This window comes from Pelobates fuscus, chromosome 4 (assembly GCF_036172605.1).
Source record: "Pelobates fuscus isolate aPelFus1 chromosome 4, aPelFus1.pri, whole genome shotgun sequence".
Taxonomy (NCBI): domain Eukaryota; kingdom Metazoa; phylum Chordata; class Amphibia; order Anura; family Pelobatidae; genus Pelobates; species Pelobates fuscus.
In genome coordinates, this window is record NC_086320.1 from 333,078,450 (window position 1) to 333,095,773 (window position 17,324).

General features: G+C 37.8%; 1 protein-coding gene across 1 annotated transcript in view; it reads left to right on the forward strand.

Annotated features, from left to right (window-relative positions):
* THSD7A (thrombospondin type 1 domain containing 7A) overlaps nt 1–17,324 on the forward strand; it is a 279,525-nt gene that overhangs the window by 125,631 nt on the left and 136,570 nt on the right. The window contains exon 2 of the mRNA XM_063452416.1: nt 9,748–10,579. Coding sequence (XP_063308486.1) covers nt 9,748–10,579 — 832 coding nt within the window. The remainder of the gene's footprint in view (nt 1–9,747; nt 10,580–17,324) is intronic.

The window sequence follows — 17,324 nt, forward strand, 5'->3', positions numbered from 1 at the left end:
CAGGTATGAAAAGTTATTTAAATAGGATGAAAAGTATTACCCATGTCCCCAGTATATCCTCCTCTCCTCCCCTTGTCCGGCCAAGTAAGCTGCCCCAACTGGCAAGCAGCCAATTGTAGGGTGGCCTTGGCCCTACCCCAGCACATCCAAAGCAAGGGCCCAAACTCCCAGCACCTCTCCAGCATTTCCTGTACCCATGGATTTAGAATGGAGAAAGTTCACAGTCATAATTCATTTTTAAAAGAAGCACTCAGTCTCTGAAGTCATACATTTACAAATTGTCTCGATGATTTGTTTGTATGTGTATAAATATATATCCTAATTAAATGTTTAGGTCCACAAATAGAATTACAATATTACTAAAAAAGTATGCTCTCAAATGCAATTTTATATACAGCTAGAGAACAAACCCTGGTATTGGTGGGTCATGATCACATCTTATTCAGCTAAACTCTTGGCCTTTTCATAAATAAGTTAAGTTACCCCTTTGCTCTACTGATAACAGGGAAAATGGTTTAACCTGTACTGCCAGATTATTTCTCTCTCTCTCTGGACCACCAGTTAGAACTAGGGTCATATACAGCACAAAGTGATGTGTTCTCTTCACACTGCTCCCAAAATTAATAGGACAGACATATAAATATATCAAAAAGAGCAGCAGAACATCCCTGGACGTGACAGTCATGTATGACTATAGGTAGAAAAAATATATATTTTTTAATATAAATGCTTCCAAATAATGAGAAAAAAATTAAAATACCATAGATTGCAGTGGACAACAGGTCATAGATAGACTAGATTAGCATAATAGAGGTAAAATAATCCCCTTTCCTTACCCCTAGACATCAAAGTATTATGATTGGTTCCAATGCTGGACCTATCATGAGCCTAATATGGATTTCTACCCCCACCTCATAAACTTAAAGGACTACTCTAGGCAACCAGACCACTTCAGCTTAATGAAGTGGTCTGGGTGCCAGGTCCAGCTAGGGTTAACCCATTTTTTTTATAAACATAGCAGTTTCAGAGAGCTATGTTTATAAATTGGTTAAGCCTTCCCCCAAAGCCTCTAGCGGCTGTCTCATTGACAACCGCTAGAGGCGCTTGCGTGCTTCTCACTGTGAAAATCACAGTGAGAGCATGCAAGCGTCCATAGGAAAGCATTGATAATGCTTTCCTATGCGACTGGCTGAATGCGCGCGCAGCTCTTGCCGCATGTGCGCATTCAGCCGACAGGGCGGAACGGAGGAGGATCGGAGACAGAGAGCTCCCCGCCCAGCACTCCCCTTTCCAGAGCCGGCGGGAGGGGGACCCTGAGGGTGGGGGCACCCTCAGGGCACTATAGTGCCAGGAAAACGAGTATGTTTTCCTGGCACTATAGTGGTCCTTTAAGTACACATTTAAATATTGATTTTAAAGGACAACTGTCACCAGATTTTTATTTATTAATATAAGAATCCTTGCAGAATGTAATGAAAACATATTGTATTTTTTTAAAATTAAGTGTATGTAAACATTTCACAGGACACTAAAGGTAGAGGAGTAGCCTTACAAGGCTAGTATATTTCACTTGCACTGGGGTGGTTTGTGTATGTATTGGTGCATGCAGAGTGGACTGTGATCCCATTTACCTCAGGATACTGATTAAATGTTACCAGTTTTTACCTTGTCCACATTATTGTTGATTAGGTAAATCTTCATTGTGTTATTATTATTATTAGGGTTAAGCCGGACACTACTGGAGTGTCTACACTGGTGTACTGATCCCAAGAATTAAACTCTTGGGTATCTTATTCTTTTGATAATCTTTTCATTACATACTGCAAGGATTCTTAGGAAACTAGATTTCTGGTAACATTTGCTCTTTAACCCCTTAACGACGAGTGACGGACGAGGTCCGTCACTCAGGGGAATGCGTTAATGACGAGTGACAGACCTCGTCCGTCCCCCGTTAAAATTAACCCCAGATCGCCGCAATCGCGGCGATCGTGGGGTTAATGGTGCTCCGGTCTGCCTCTGCATTAGAGGCAGACCGGGAGCACCGGATCCGGCTGCCCCAGTACATGTGCCCGCTCTGACAGCATGTCTGAGCGGGCACATGTGCTCTTTATACTCACCTCCGCCTCCCTGCACTTCCGGGTTCAGTGTGAAGTGCAGGGAGACGGATCAGTGTTGATCCTGCCCCCTGGTGACAAAAAAATAAAGTGTATTTAAAATCCCACCCCCCTTTACCCCCCCTTACCCATTTTAATAAAAAATTAACCCCTTCCCTGCCAATTGATCACTGACTACAGTGATCAATTGGCAGGGATTACATTTTACTATGATCTGATTTTTTTTTTTTTAACCCCTGAGGGTTAATTATTATTTTTTTTAACCCTCAGGAGTTAAATTTATTTTATTAATTAATTTAAATATTTAAAAATTATAAATTTAGCTAGCTGGGGAGGGTGGAAGTTAGTGGGGAATTGGGGGATTTAGTATTAGGCTAACTAGGGGTTAACGTTAAAAAAAGTTTAAAAAATAAGCTTTAAAAAGTTACAAAATTAAGTTAAAAAAAAGTTTTAATAATGTTTAAGTAAAAAAAAATAAAAAAATAAACCCTTTACCCAGTCCAAATAAAAATTAACCCCTTCCCTGCCAGTCGATCACTGCCTACAGTGATCAAAATACAGATCACAGTATTATACTGTGATCTAATTTTTTCTTAACCCCTGACGATTAACTTTTATTTATTTTTTAACCCTCAGGGGTTAAATTTATTTAATTAACTAATTTAAATATTGTATAATTAAATATTTTGCTAGCTGGGGTGGGTGGGAGTTATGGGAAAATGGGGAATTTACTGTTCGTGCTGCTTACTGCTAGTTAGGGGTTAACGTAAAAAAAACGCTTAGAAAAATGTTAAATCTGTAAAATAAAGTTTTACGAAAGTTTAGGAAACTTTAAAAAAATTAATAAGCAAAACAAAAGTTAAAAAAATAGTTTTAAAAAGTAAAAAAAGTTTTAGAAAGTAAAAAAATGCATTTAATAACGCTCATTACCACTACACCTGGTACAAGCTAGCGGAAAAATGATCCCACGCTAAGGTTCAAAATATGCCTTTTGAAATACCCTGGGATGTCTTCTTTAAGAAATGGTATGGCTTTATGGGGTATTTGGTTTATATAGCCTGGTAAAATACTCTAAAATGGGAAATGGGCACAGCGTAAAAATATAAAGTTTGAAAAAAATGGAATGGCTGTGTCCCAAATGTGCCCCTCCGATGTCCACATATACCTGGCAAAGGTACATACGGGGGTATTTTTGTACTCAGCAGACATAGCTGAGCAACATATGAAGTATTATACAGTGGTAGGACACATAAGGTTTGCAAAATATACTGTGCAAACTCACTTTGTGTGTCAAAAAGGCAGAAAAAACGCTTATTACCACTACACCTGGTACAAGCTAGCGGAAAAATGATCCCACGCTAAGGTGCAAAATATGCCTTTTGAAATACCCTGGGATGTCTTCTTTAAGAAATGGTATGGCTTTATGGGGTATTTGGATTATATAGCCTGGTAAAATACTCTAAAATGGGACATGGGCACAGCGTAAAAATTTTAAGTTTGAAAAAAAAATGGAATGGCTGTGTCCCAAATGTGCCCCTCCGATGTCCACATATACCTGGCAAAGGTACATACGGGGGTATTTTTGCACTCAGCAGACATAGCTGAGCAACATATGAAGTATTATACAGTGGTAGTACACATATGGTTTGCAAAATATACTGTGCAAACTCACTTTGTGTGTCAAAAAGGCAGAAAAAAACGCTTATTACCACTACACCTGGTACACGCTAGCGGAAAAATGATCCCACGCTAAGGTTCAAAATATGCCTTTTGAAATACCCTGCGGTGTCTACTTTAAGAGATGGTAGGCCTTTGTGGGGTAGTTTGAATTTAAAACCTGCGAAGATGCTTGGAAATTGCACATAGGCCCGGCGTCAAAATTCAAAGTTCGGTAAAAACTGATATGACTTGGTATCCTATATGGCACTGTAGCTTCACAAAATAGTGCCATAGACATACAATGGGGGTGTCCTTTTACTCAGAAGACTTAGCTGAGCATAATTTGGGGGGTTTGAACTTCGTGGCACATATGAAATATACAAAATGCCCAGCAAAAATGCAATCCGTATGTAAAAAATGCACAAAATTATTTTTTACCACATACTTTGGCATGTAATGGTAAAAAAATGGGGGCATGTTAAGGCACAATATGCACCTTATGAGATACCCTGGAGTGTCTACTTTTACAAATGGTAGGCCTTTTGTGGGGTTTTTTGAACAGTCAAACTGTTATAATACCCCAAAAGGAAGCATAGGCTCATTAAATCCGTCTCTCAAAATTCTACTGTGAATACTGAAAAGGACAGGTCTCCTATATGGCACTTTAGCTTCACGAAATAGTGCCAAAGACATACAATGGGGGTACCGTTGTACTCAGCAGAAGTAACTGAACACATAATAAAACTGGAATAGCACACACCAACTTTACAAAATACACATGAGAAGTTCTTTGTTATAAGTTTGTGTGCGAAAACCCCCCAAAAACACAATTTTACTCCAATATTTAGCAGAGGTTGGCGGTAAAATGGCTACGTAGAAAGTGTCAAAACAACCTTAGGTAAATAGCCTGTGGTGTCTACTTTATATAAATATATACTTTTGTGTGGCAAATTTGTTTTCTTTTATGGCTATTAAGCTTACAAGACAAACATACCAAATTCTAAAATCGCTCCACATTAAAAGTTTATTTTACTTCTTGTGCTTTGTGACCTGTAACTACCAAAAAAAACTTAAAATCCCAGACACATTATATATTCTGTAAATCAGAACAACTAAATTAATTTATTTTTAATTACTTTCCTTAACCTGCACTAATTAGGCACACATTATTATTGCAAAAACTGTAAAAAAAATCAAAATTTTTCATTTTTTTTGCATTTTTCTGTATTTTTTTATAATAAATAAGCATGTATATATATATATATGTTACATCAAATGAAAGCCCTTTCTGTTCTTTAAAAAACGGTATATAATATGCGTCGGTGCAATAAATTAGTCAAATGCAAATTGCAGTTGAACGCAAACAGCAAAAAATGCAAAAAATGCCGTTGTCATTAAGTGAAAGACAAGCTTCCGAAGCTCTGTCCTTAAGGGGATAAGGACTGAGCCAAATGTACACGTTGTGATCAAAACAAAACGTAAACAAAAACTTGAATTTGCGCTATATGTCTGTTTTTCGTAATTCGCCTCTTTTATATTATGTGCACCCACACTTATTATATATCATTTTATTCAGGGGGAAATGGGCTTTCATTTAACATCAAATATTTAGATGTGAAACATAATTTAATATGAATAAAATATTAAAAAAAAATAAAAAAAATTTGTTCTACGTGACATTCTAATTGTGAATGCCATAATACTGTTTGCTTTTACTGCAATAAAATACACATATTTGTATTCAGCAATGTCTCACGTAAAAAACAGTACCCCGTATGTACAGATTGTATGGTGTTTTGTGAAGTTACAGGGTCAAATATAGCATGTAACATTTTTCTGTATTTTCACATTGAAATTCGCCAGATTAGTTACGTTGCCTTTGAGACTGTATGGTAGCCCAGGAATAAGAATAACCCCATGATGGCATACCATTTGTAAAAGTGGACAACCCAAGGTATTGCAAATGGGGTATATCCAGTCTTTTTATAGTAGCCACTTAGTCACAAACACTGGCCAAAGTTAGTGTTAATATTTATATGTGTGTGAAAAATGCAAAAAACTAATTTGAATGCCAATTTTGGGCAGTGTTTGTGACTAAGTGGCTACTAAAAAAGACTGAACATACCCCATTAGCAATACCTTGTGTTGTCTACTATTGCAAATGGTATGCTATCATGGGGGTAATTTTCATTCCTGGGCTACCGTACGGTCTCAAAGGCAACATAACCAACCTGGCGAATGTGAAAAACTGAAACGCAAGCCTTATTTTTGACTCTGTAACTTTTGAAAACACCATAAACCCTGTACAGGAGGGGTACAACAATTCTATCACCCGTTTAAGTGCCATTTGTGTGTGAAAAATTCAACTTTCCCTGACAATATTGTCGTTGTAATACATTTTACTGTTTTGAAACACTAATATTTGTGTTCAGCAAAGTCTTCTGAGTAAAACAGTACCCCCTATGTACAGGTTTTATGGTGTCTTGGAAAGTTACAGGGTCAAATATAGTGCTAGCAAATTAAATTCCCTGGACTTTTGACCTGGGTTGTCAGGCAGGTCCCGCTAATTGTAATTAATAAAATGACCTAATTATGTAAAATTATTACATAAATATATATGTAGAATTTTTTATATATATATATATGTGTGTGTGTATGTATATATATTTTTTATTTATATATAGGTATATATATATATATATATATATATATATATAGTGATATATACGAATATACTTATGTATATATATATATATATATTATTTCGTTCTACATGTATTTTAATATCAATATATATAAATTTTAAAATACAGTTAGAACGAATTTACACATATATTTTTTTTATTTATTTTTTTTATTATTTTTTTATTTAATTTTTTAACGTATTTACATATTTATTTTATATTATTTATAAATATATTTATGATGAAAATTATATATATATTTAATCAATATCATTGTATGTGTATTTTGATATTAATATATTTTTATAATTTTATATATACACTGTGTGCAGAATTATTAGGCAAATGAGTATTTTGACCACATCATCCTCTTTATGCATGTTGTCTTACTCCAAGCTGTATAGGCTCGAAAGCCTACTACCAATTAAGCATATTAGGTGATGTGCATCTCTGTAATGAGAAGGGGTGTGGTCTAATGACATCAACACCCTATATCAGGTGTGCATAATTATTAGGCAACTTCCTTTCCTTTGGCAAAATGGGTCAAAAGAAGGACTTGACAGGCTCAGAAAAGTCAAAAATAGTGAGATATCTTGCAGAGGGATGCAGCACTCTTAAAATTGCAAAGCTTCTGAAGCGTGATCATCGAACAATCAAGCGTATCATTCAAAATAGTCAACAGGGTCGCAAGAAGCGTGTGGAGAAACCAAGGCGCAAAATAACTGCCCATGAACTGAGAAAAGTCAAGCGTGCAGCTGCCAAGATGCACTTGCCACCAGTTTGGCCATATTTCAGAGCTGCAACATCACTGGAGTGCCCAAAAGCACAAGGTGTGCAATACTCAGAGACATGGCCAAGGTAAGAAAGGCTGAAAAACGACCACCACGGAACAAGACACACAAGCTGAAACGTCAAGACTGGGCCAAGAAATATCTCAAGACTGATTTTTCTAAGGTTTTATGGACTGATGAAATGAGAGTGAGTCTTGATGGGCCAGATGGATGGATTGGTAAAGGGCAGAGAGCTCCAGTCCGACTCAGACGCCAGCAAGGTGGAGGTGGAGTACTGGTTTGGGCTGGTATCATCAAAGATGAGCTTGTGGGGCCTTTTCGGGTTGAGGATGGAGTCAAGCTCAACTCCCAGTTTCTGGAAGACACCTTCTTCAAGCAGTGGTACAGGAAGAAGTCTGCATCCTTCAAGAAAACATGATTTTCATGCAGGACAATGCTCCATCACACGCGTCCAAGTACTCCACAGCGTGGCTGGCAAGAAAGGGTATAAAAGAAGAAAATCTAATGACATGGCCTCCTTGTTCACCTGATCTGAACCCCATTGAGAACCTGTGGTCCATCATCAAATGTGAGATTTACAAGGAGGGAAAACGGTACACCTCTCTGAACAGTGTCTGGGAGGCTGTGGTTGCTGCTGCACGCAATGTTGATGGTGAACAGATCAAAACACTGACAGAATCCATGGATGGCAGGCTTTTGAGTGTCCTTGCAAAGAAAGGTGGCTATATTGGTCACTGATTTGTTTTTGTTATGTTTTTGAATGTCAGAAATGTATATTTGTGAATGTTGAGATGTTATATTGGTTTCACTGGTAAAAATAAATAATTGGAATGGGTATATATTTGTTTTTTGTTAAGTTGCCTAATAATTATGCACAGTAATAGTCACCTGCACACACAGATATCCCCCTAAAATAGCTATAACTAAAAACAAACTAAAAACTACTTCCAAAAATATTCAGCTTTGATATTAATGAGTTTTTTGGGTTCATTGAGAACATGGTTGTTGTTCAATAATAAAATTAATCCTCAAAAATACAACTTGCCTAATAATTCTGCACTCCCTGTATATTAATATTAAAATACACTTAGACAGTGTATGTGTATGTATATGTGTATATATATATATATATATTTAGATCATATATAAATAAGTATATATTGTTTACTTTTACACTGTTTTAACATGTTTTAATTTTTTTTTTTCAGGCAGCAGGGGGAGTACCTGTCATTACAGGCACTCCCCCTGCTGGCAATGCCTTGGGTGGCTATGCCGTCCATGTGATTGTGAGGTCCTCACAAGGACCTCGCGATCACATGGCCCAGGGGGGCTGTAGAGGATGGAGAGGGATTCCCTGGGCTCCCAGGTAAGTACCCACACCGCGATTGCCGGCGTGGGATCGCCAGCGTGGGATTGCCGGAGACTGGGTAAGTAGAAAGGACATTTAGGGCGTTCTATGCCGCCCTCCGGCGTTTAGAGCTGGTTCCCTTAGGACGGCATAGAATGCCCGCTGTCCTTAAGGGGTTAAATACTAAAAACAAGACACCGGTATACATAGATCACTTATGTATCATTAATGAATGTAAGAACCCATGGTAGTCCTGTCTGAATTAACGGTTTTCCATGATATGTGAGCGTATGGACATAACAGCTCTTGATAGACAAGAACAGATTATAAAGTAGTTTCTCCAATAAAGTGTGAACATGGTTTATCTGAATATGCACAATTTCCACCAGCATAGCAGAGATTTAAATAATGTCTAGTTTGAGCTGGGTATTTTTTGCCAGCAGTTCTATTTAGGAACAATTGTTTAACATCGCTTACTATTTAATAATTAATTTATGAATACACCTTTAAGAAATAGTTTCCTATGTTTGGAATAATTCAATCAGCATCTCTGAGCCAGAGGTAATTTAGTGTATTTTAATGAAATGTGGGCTAGGTGTAATAAATAAATACTGACATTCTTTCAGCATTTTGGATGGAATGTATTATTTAGCAGCGAAAGCACCTATATGTTAATAATATTTATATCCATGTTGTAATTGTAGTTCCACTAGAACGATAATGATATATTACATGTCAACAGTGATTATATATTTGGTAAATACTGTAATAATATTTGCTTGCTGTTTATAGTAGGAGCAATGTGGAATAAGTTATTCTTTGAATTAAATGTGTTTATTACATTGATGTTTAAACAGCATTGAGATCATCTTAATACATCCCTATGCTTATTTGCCGTTCAATAATATTTCACACAATTTGTTTGGTTATTGGAACTTTCTGATGACTATTTTAGTGAATTCAGGGCTAAATATATATATATATATCTATCTATATATATCTATCTATATATATATATATATATATATATATATATATATATATATATATATATATGGATTTGGTAAGCAGCACATTTATGAAAATTAAATCTCTGCCATTGATTCAGTGGTATTGGTATGAATTAATATAAATTTCTTCTACCTCTATAGGTCCCTGGGGAAGATGTATGGGAGATGAATGTGGACCTGGTGGCATTCATACTAGGGCAGTTTGGTGTGCCCATGTTGAAGGATGGACAACTCTTCCCACAAACTGTATACAGACTGATAGGCCAGAAAACCAGCAAAATTGTTTTAGGGTTTGCGACTGGCATAAAGAACTGTATGACTGGAATCTGGGAAGTTGGAATCAGTGTACCCCAGTCATCTCAAGAAGTTCAGAGAAGCAAACAGAATGTACCAAGGGTGAGGAAGGGATTCAGACTCGAGAAGTTACATGTCTCCAGAAGGCTACAGGAACAGCAGCAGATGATAGTATATGTGAATATTTTGAACCCAAGCCACGTCTAGAACAAGGATGTCTCATTCCATGTCCTCAGGACTGCATAGTGTCTGAGTTTTCTTCATGGTCTGAATGTTCCAAGTCGTGTGGCAATGGATTGCAACATAGGACACGATATGTGGTTGCCGTGGCTCAATTTGGCGGATCAGCCTGTCCAAACTTAACAGAATTCCAAGTCTGTCAATCTGCTCCCTGTGAAGGTGAAGAAAACATGTACAGCCTGAATGTTGGGCCCTGGAGTTCATGTTCAATTCCACTTTCAAGGCACATAAGGCAAGTTGGAAAGAGAGGGAGAAACAGAGAAAGAGCAAAGGAACGCGAGAAGGCAGTGAAAGACCCAGAGGCCCGTGAACTCATTAAAAAAAAGAGAAATCGAAACAGGAAGAATAGGCAAGACAGCAGATACTGGGATATACAAATTGGTTATCAGACAAGACTGGTGACCTGTATGCACAGAAATGGAAAGACAGCTGCACTCAGGTAATGCTTTTTCCCTGCATTTCAAAAATACCCTGATTACATTGTATTTCTTAAACGTTTGACATTAAAAAAATGCATGCATGTATGTATCTCAAAACAAGATTTAGACTTTTATGAAAAAAGCAAACAAAAAGGTACTAAAATTGCTAATGTTTAAAAATAGAATATGACTATTTCAAAAATGTGAGATCACTCTGGTAGTAGCACTTCTGATTTTGCATAAAAATATTATCAAAATAAACAATTAGGAACTGAGTACATGGAGGCTGCAAATTACATAGAGCATGTGGTTTAAACTCTGAATGGTAGCGGATTGAAATCTGGATGCCAAAATGTAGGCAAAAATAAACAATTTGTGACTATAGCGGATTTTGATATTTACATTTTTGCTCAATTCCTTTTGGAATTCAATGAACTACAATTTGAACTTTAGTTCATTAAAGGGACACTCCAGGCACCCAGACCACTTCTGCCCATTGGAGTGGTCTGGGTGCCAACTCCCATCACCCTTAACCCTGCAAGTGTAATTATTGCAGTTTTTACAAACTGCAATAATTACCTTGCAGGTTTAAGTCCTCCTCTAGTGGCTGTCCATCAGGCTTCGTAGAACACAAACAGTATTTTAAATGACGCTGGACGTCCTCATGCTATGCCTCGACGGAATCCCCACGGGAAAGCATTGAATAATGCTTTCCTATGGTAAGATCTAATTTGTGCGTGTGGCCATTTCCGCGTATGCGCATTAGGTCTCCCCTGCCGGCTGACATCGGCACTGGATTCAGGAAAGTCACTAAAGAGATTTCAACCCCTTCAGAAACATGGGAGAGGGAGGGGGGTTTGTTTTCCTGTTTTTTTTCCCTGGCACTGGAGAGTCCCTTTAACCCCTTAAGGACCAAACTTCTGGAATAAAAGGGGATCATGACATGTCACACATGTCATGTGTCCTTAAGGGGTTAAACCTACGAATTTGTGAGATTTATTCAGTAAAGTCCAAGAATACCTGCAACATATTTGCAAAACTCAAATATATGTAATAATACTTATCATTTGAAGCCTTTTTGCCCAACATTCTTGCTCTAGCATAAAACTGGGCCAGATAAAAACCCCAAATGTTAAAAATAAAAACAATCTAAAAAAAGTAATCCATGTGAGCCAATTGGAGATTCCTCACTGACTGGAACATTCAGGATGGGAGAGACTTTTATAAAGACCTTCCATGGCTCGGAATGCCAGTTAGAATGCTGAGTGCATAGAAGCCAGACCTTCCAGAGGCTTGGAATGTCAATTAGAGTGCTGTGAGTGCTTGGAAGCCAGCCAATCACAGCACCCTGACTGCATGCTTTTCCACTTGGGAGACATATCGAGTAATGTAGATTTCCAAACATTGTTCAATTATGATACTATGGGGCAAGCAATGAAAGGTTGAAAATATCAGACCTGAGTTCCATTCAGGACTCCAATGCGGGACACCCTTAACCTAGCAATGATATGGGATATGGGGAGAGAGCAACAGGGGTGGGGGTAGGGGGACAGGGGAAGAAGACACAGCAGCCCTTGGATATCCTGCACCGAGTAACAGTTGAAGTCGTGGTAGATCTGTTCTATCATTAGTCTATGCAGAATATCAATGTTGTGTGCTGTTTTTTTATATGCTAATATATTGCAGAAATTCATAATTGTAGGTTTTAGGTTTTCTATAGTATTTATTTTAGGGATGCATTACATTGCGCAATCCCAGTGCTGTGTTGTTGTTTTTTGTTTTAAATGTGATCTCTTACCTGCCATCTGTAGTATATGTATTCAATTACATTTACAGTAAAATGTTAAGTGCTTTCAGGATACAAATTCACAGACTGTGAAAAAGACCAAATCAAATAAATGCAGGTAAATCAAACTGGAAATAGTGAGAAGACATTACATAGAAATGTAATTTTGTTTTGAATCACTAGGGTATCATTGTACCCTCTTTATCAGAAATGAAATTATAGCAAATGTAGTCTGTTACCGTAGAAGGGGTTTAATAGCTCCAGAAACTTAGAATTCACCGTAGAGAGGTTTAAAAGCTCTCCAAGCTAAACACTTATCTTTCAGTTCAAAGATATTTGCAGGGTTGGTCCTTGTCTGCCATTCTTATTAAACATGATGTGTGCTAAAATTGCAGTAAAATGCTATTTACACTGAGCTGTAATTTGATGCCTATTTAGGCAAAGGAGATTAGAATTCTAAGGCAAATACCTATTTGGGGATTGATCCATTTTTATTCTCAACATGGAGAATTGTTAATGTGTATGCTAAGTTAGCTGAACTGTAAAATAAAAAAAGACTAATTACTATTATAGGTCCCACATCCCATATAATTAGCCAACAATTGGTAATAGTTCAGCCACATCTTGGCAGATCAGAATTGCTCTGGGAACAGTAGAGTAAACACAGTTCTAACTTCTAGAAAATGATAGATAGCATTAATCACATTTTAAACTGGGTGACTGCATGCCATATTTAATGTTCTTACTAAACAGTATGGTGTTTCAGATCAGATATCTAATACTGATAGTTACAGTGGTTTATCCACTAAGCAGTCATGTGTGGTGAATTAAAAATGTACTATCCCAAGTAAAAGTAGAATTAGTGACATAGTTGGAGAACATTTTTATTTCTGCCATTTTGACCTACATTTTGCAGCTTTGGTCTAAAAACAATAGATCCCTTTTTAGACAATTTGATGCACTTTTGCTGCCTAACAAATGATAATTAATCCGGGTAATGTTTCTGTATTTGTGGGATTATAAAAAAAACAAAAAAAACTATATAACAAATTAAGGCTCTGTCACCAGGCCCAACAGGCCATCGAACAATCCGGCAAATGCCCAGTAGGCCCAAGGCCAACAGGGAAGAACAAGGGATCACCTCAGGCTGGCACTGCTTGAGCACTTATGAACCGTGTAGGACAAAGAGGGGATCAAAGATTTCTCTCACAAGACAGGCCACCCTTATGCTAAGGGGATGGAGGGGGAACTCAGTTTCCCTCATTTTACAGTATCAAAGCATTGCTGTGGGTTACCATGGTACTGCTGTAATATTTTCCCCAGAGTTGTCCAGAAACAAGCAGCATCTCCCACCAAACAACCAGGACTCCTCCCTCCCTTGTCAACAGTACGCCTCTTAGAGGAGGAAATAAATGTTAGATTTCTTTTTATTATTTAATGGGACACTATAGTCACCAGAACAACTACAGTGTTTACATTATAGCCTAGGGATACCTCCAGCGGCCACTCCTCAGTTGGCTACAAGAGGGGTTTCTTGGGGCAGTGTTGCACAGTGAGCAGAACTGCCATTCAGTGTCTCTCCCCTCTGCATGGAGACACTGTACTGTCCTCATAGAGATACATTGATTCAATGCATTTCTATGAGGAGATGCTGATTGATCAGGGCTGTGTTTGGCTTGTGCTGCCTCTGACCCTGATCTGCCTCCTTGACAAGCTCAGCCAATCCAATGCTTTCCTAGGGGAAAGCATTATGATTGACAGAGATCATCACTTCTGATGATTTTTTCTCCAAGCAGGCAGATCAGGGACAGAGCCAGCACCAGCAGGCTGGAATAAAGGTAGGATTTTAATATATTTAGGGAGGCCAGGAGGACTAGATAGTGTTTCTAACACTATAGGGTCAGGAATACATGTTTGTGTTCCTGACCCTATAGTGTTCCTTTAACTATAAAAAATAAATACAAAATACTGCACCTATACTCTCTTCACAGTCCCTATTATGAGCCTGTATAACCCTACCACAGTCCCTATCCCCACACCTTAGTCCCCATCACACCCATCCACATTACAATGCCGACCCCCCAAAAAACTGCAGCCCCTATCCTCAACATGCTACAATCAATATCTCCCTCATACACTACTCCCCATGCCCCCACATATATCACAACCTATCTTTTTTCCTCTGATATTCCACTTACAGGGACACCAGAGTCATCAGCAAATGTAGAACAAGAGTGTTATTACATTTTATTGCACTGTGCTAAACAAACACTTCACACGGGGCATTTTCCTCATGCCAGAGCTCCCTGGCAGGGTTTTACATGGTTTGCTTGGAAAGATCAAACTGTCATGCCGACTTTTGGACATTTTATTAGACATTTGTGACACATCATGCCCTTCTCTGGTCTCACCAACCCCCACCCATATTGGGCTGCTCAAACCTTAAAACTCTGCGAGAAAAAAGTTGTCACAGTACAGCCGTGTCTGTCACTGTGTTGGGTTTGCCTAAACCAGGGAACTAGTATGGAATTTTGTTATGAGCTTATTGTGTAGGAAATTTCTTAGCAGGTAACTGATGCAATGTGTTTATCTTTTCCGTGTATTAAGCTCCAGGATTTGCAGGACCAGAGTAAAATTCTGCTGAAAAAAGCTGCAGGGTTAAACATGATCATAGCTGAAGATGGGTGACCCAGAAGAGGTTGTAGGAGACCTTCATCCTCTTTTATCCAACTCAATTAGATGCATATATGCTAGAGGCTAGTTCATAGCTAGTTCATAGCTAATAAAACAAGTCAAAAGTCATTAACCAATATGAGACATAAAGAGTTCACAAGGGCATGATATGAATCAGGAATAATGCATAACTGGAAACCTACAGGTCAACACAAAGACAAGACACCAGGAACCTCTGAATAACACTTACTTTCCTTATAGTATCAAATTCATCCTGTTTTGTACCAAAGGTCCATCTTCAAAATTAATCCCTTTTACCTGATGAGAAGACCATGCTAACCTCTCAATGAGGATTGATACGGTCTCTCTTAGGCAATGAAAAAAAGGAATTTGAGCCCTAGTGGCATTGTATCAAATAAGCTTCTAACTTCACTGAAACATTATGATGACTAAATTGTTGCTAATCGAGATGCAGTATCTTATTCTGCAAAGCTATAATTCTCACACAATGTTACAAAGACATCTAATATGGGACGCCTCATTGCTCATGGCTTTTCTAGAGAAAGACCATAAAGGGAAATGTCTTCAATGGACTAATCAAAAATATATTACTAAGGCAGATTATATTATGGACAGGGTATTGAACACATTTTTCTCATATTTAATACCTCCCAGGAATTAAAAAAAATCCTCCTCCGTAGTGACCATCTTGCCCTTTTATGCTCTGGTGTATCTTCACTGAAGAAAGGTCATTTTTTAAAATACATCTTATTAAAATTAAAGTATACACTCTAGATTGTAGTTATTTCACATGTAGACAAATGAATAAGCAGAAATTGCAATAGCTGTCAATCTATTAAAACCTTAGAGAAATCGGATTATTCTAGGAATGTTTGCTGCAAAATTCTCAAAGTGGTTGTTCCATCCCACTTACAAGAAATATATAACAACATGTTTTACAAACTATAGCACACTGTTTTCATTCAGATAATAAATACATTCACATTATTAATTATGCATTTTCCACTATCATTTTAAAACATTTCTACATATTTCCTTATGTTATCACTTATATAACCCGAATACTAGAAGTGTATCTCACGTAGGTAATTCTGGTTTAACACCAAAATATTTGTTGAATTAAATTGAGAATCAATAAATTCCCAATTTTTTTTCTCGAATATGTGGATGTAGGAAGCCTTTTCATTATCATTGATAAACCTTTAGATTTGTTCTTTTCAACTAATGGGTTTTTCCAATTTAGCAATCGTTATCCCTGATGATACATGCTTGTTATGATTTTCATTCATTGTTGTTGGTGTATCTTTTCTTACTACATTATGTGTCAACAAAATGTCACTAACATTATTATGGAAAATTGTTCCATACTTACCATAATTTTATTTTCCTGATCATTCATGGCAGCATTTACTCATGGGGTAACTCCTCCCCTCACAGCAGAAAGGAAATAGAACTCTGAAGTTGGTATAAATAGATCCTCCCCCTTCCCATCAGGCAGTCTTTGTAACTAGCTTCACAATTCTTAAAGTAGATGTGTGGGAACGTATTGCTGCCATGAATAATGATCAGTGAAAGAAAATTACGGCAAGTATGAAACAATTTTCCATATTCCTGATCAATCATGGCAGCATTTACTCATGGGGAATACCCAAGCAGTGTATAGTGTATATGTGTATAAACTATACACTGCTTGGTTATCCCCCATATACACTATGTGTGTATATATATATATAGAAGGCTTGGCCTGTAATTGTGGGAGGCACTTAATTTCCCTATTTAAACCCAGTGAGCCCCTGCTTACCTGTCTTCGACGATCTCGGAAGTGCTTCAGTGTACTTCCGGTTTACAGATCCGTGACGTCAGTTTCCCGCCCGCCGGCAGCCCGGTTCAAACGCCCTGCGGCTGTATTCGTGAGTATAACGCTTTTGCCTTACACGGACGGCATCGAAATCGTAAGTTTAGCCCTGTCGCTCACGGGCTCGGATTCACTCCGCTCCTGCATTTTCTCGGTCAGTGTAACACGTTCAGTTACACTTACACCTCGTAGTCTCGTTTAGCCGCACCGGGTTGCCATACGTTTTTCGTTCAGTTGGTGCAATACCTTCATTCTGTTCCGTTTTCTGGATATTGTTCACATTTTAAGCAATAATTTGGTAGTTACGTTTTATAAAAGGGGTTTAGGCGGTTTGTAGTATTGCCCAGTATTCTAAACTTCTGTATTTAAAGTGGTTTATATGGTCCCCTTAAAGTCTTAAATAGCTAAGTAGAATAAATAGGGGGTATGT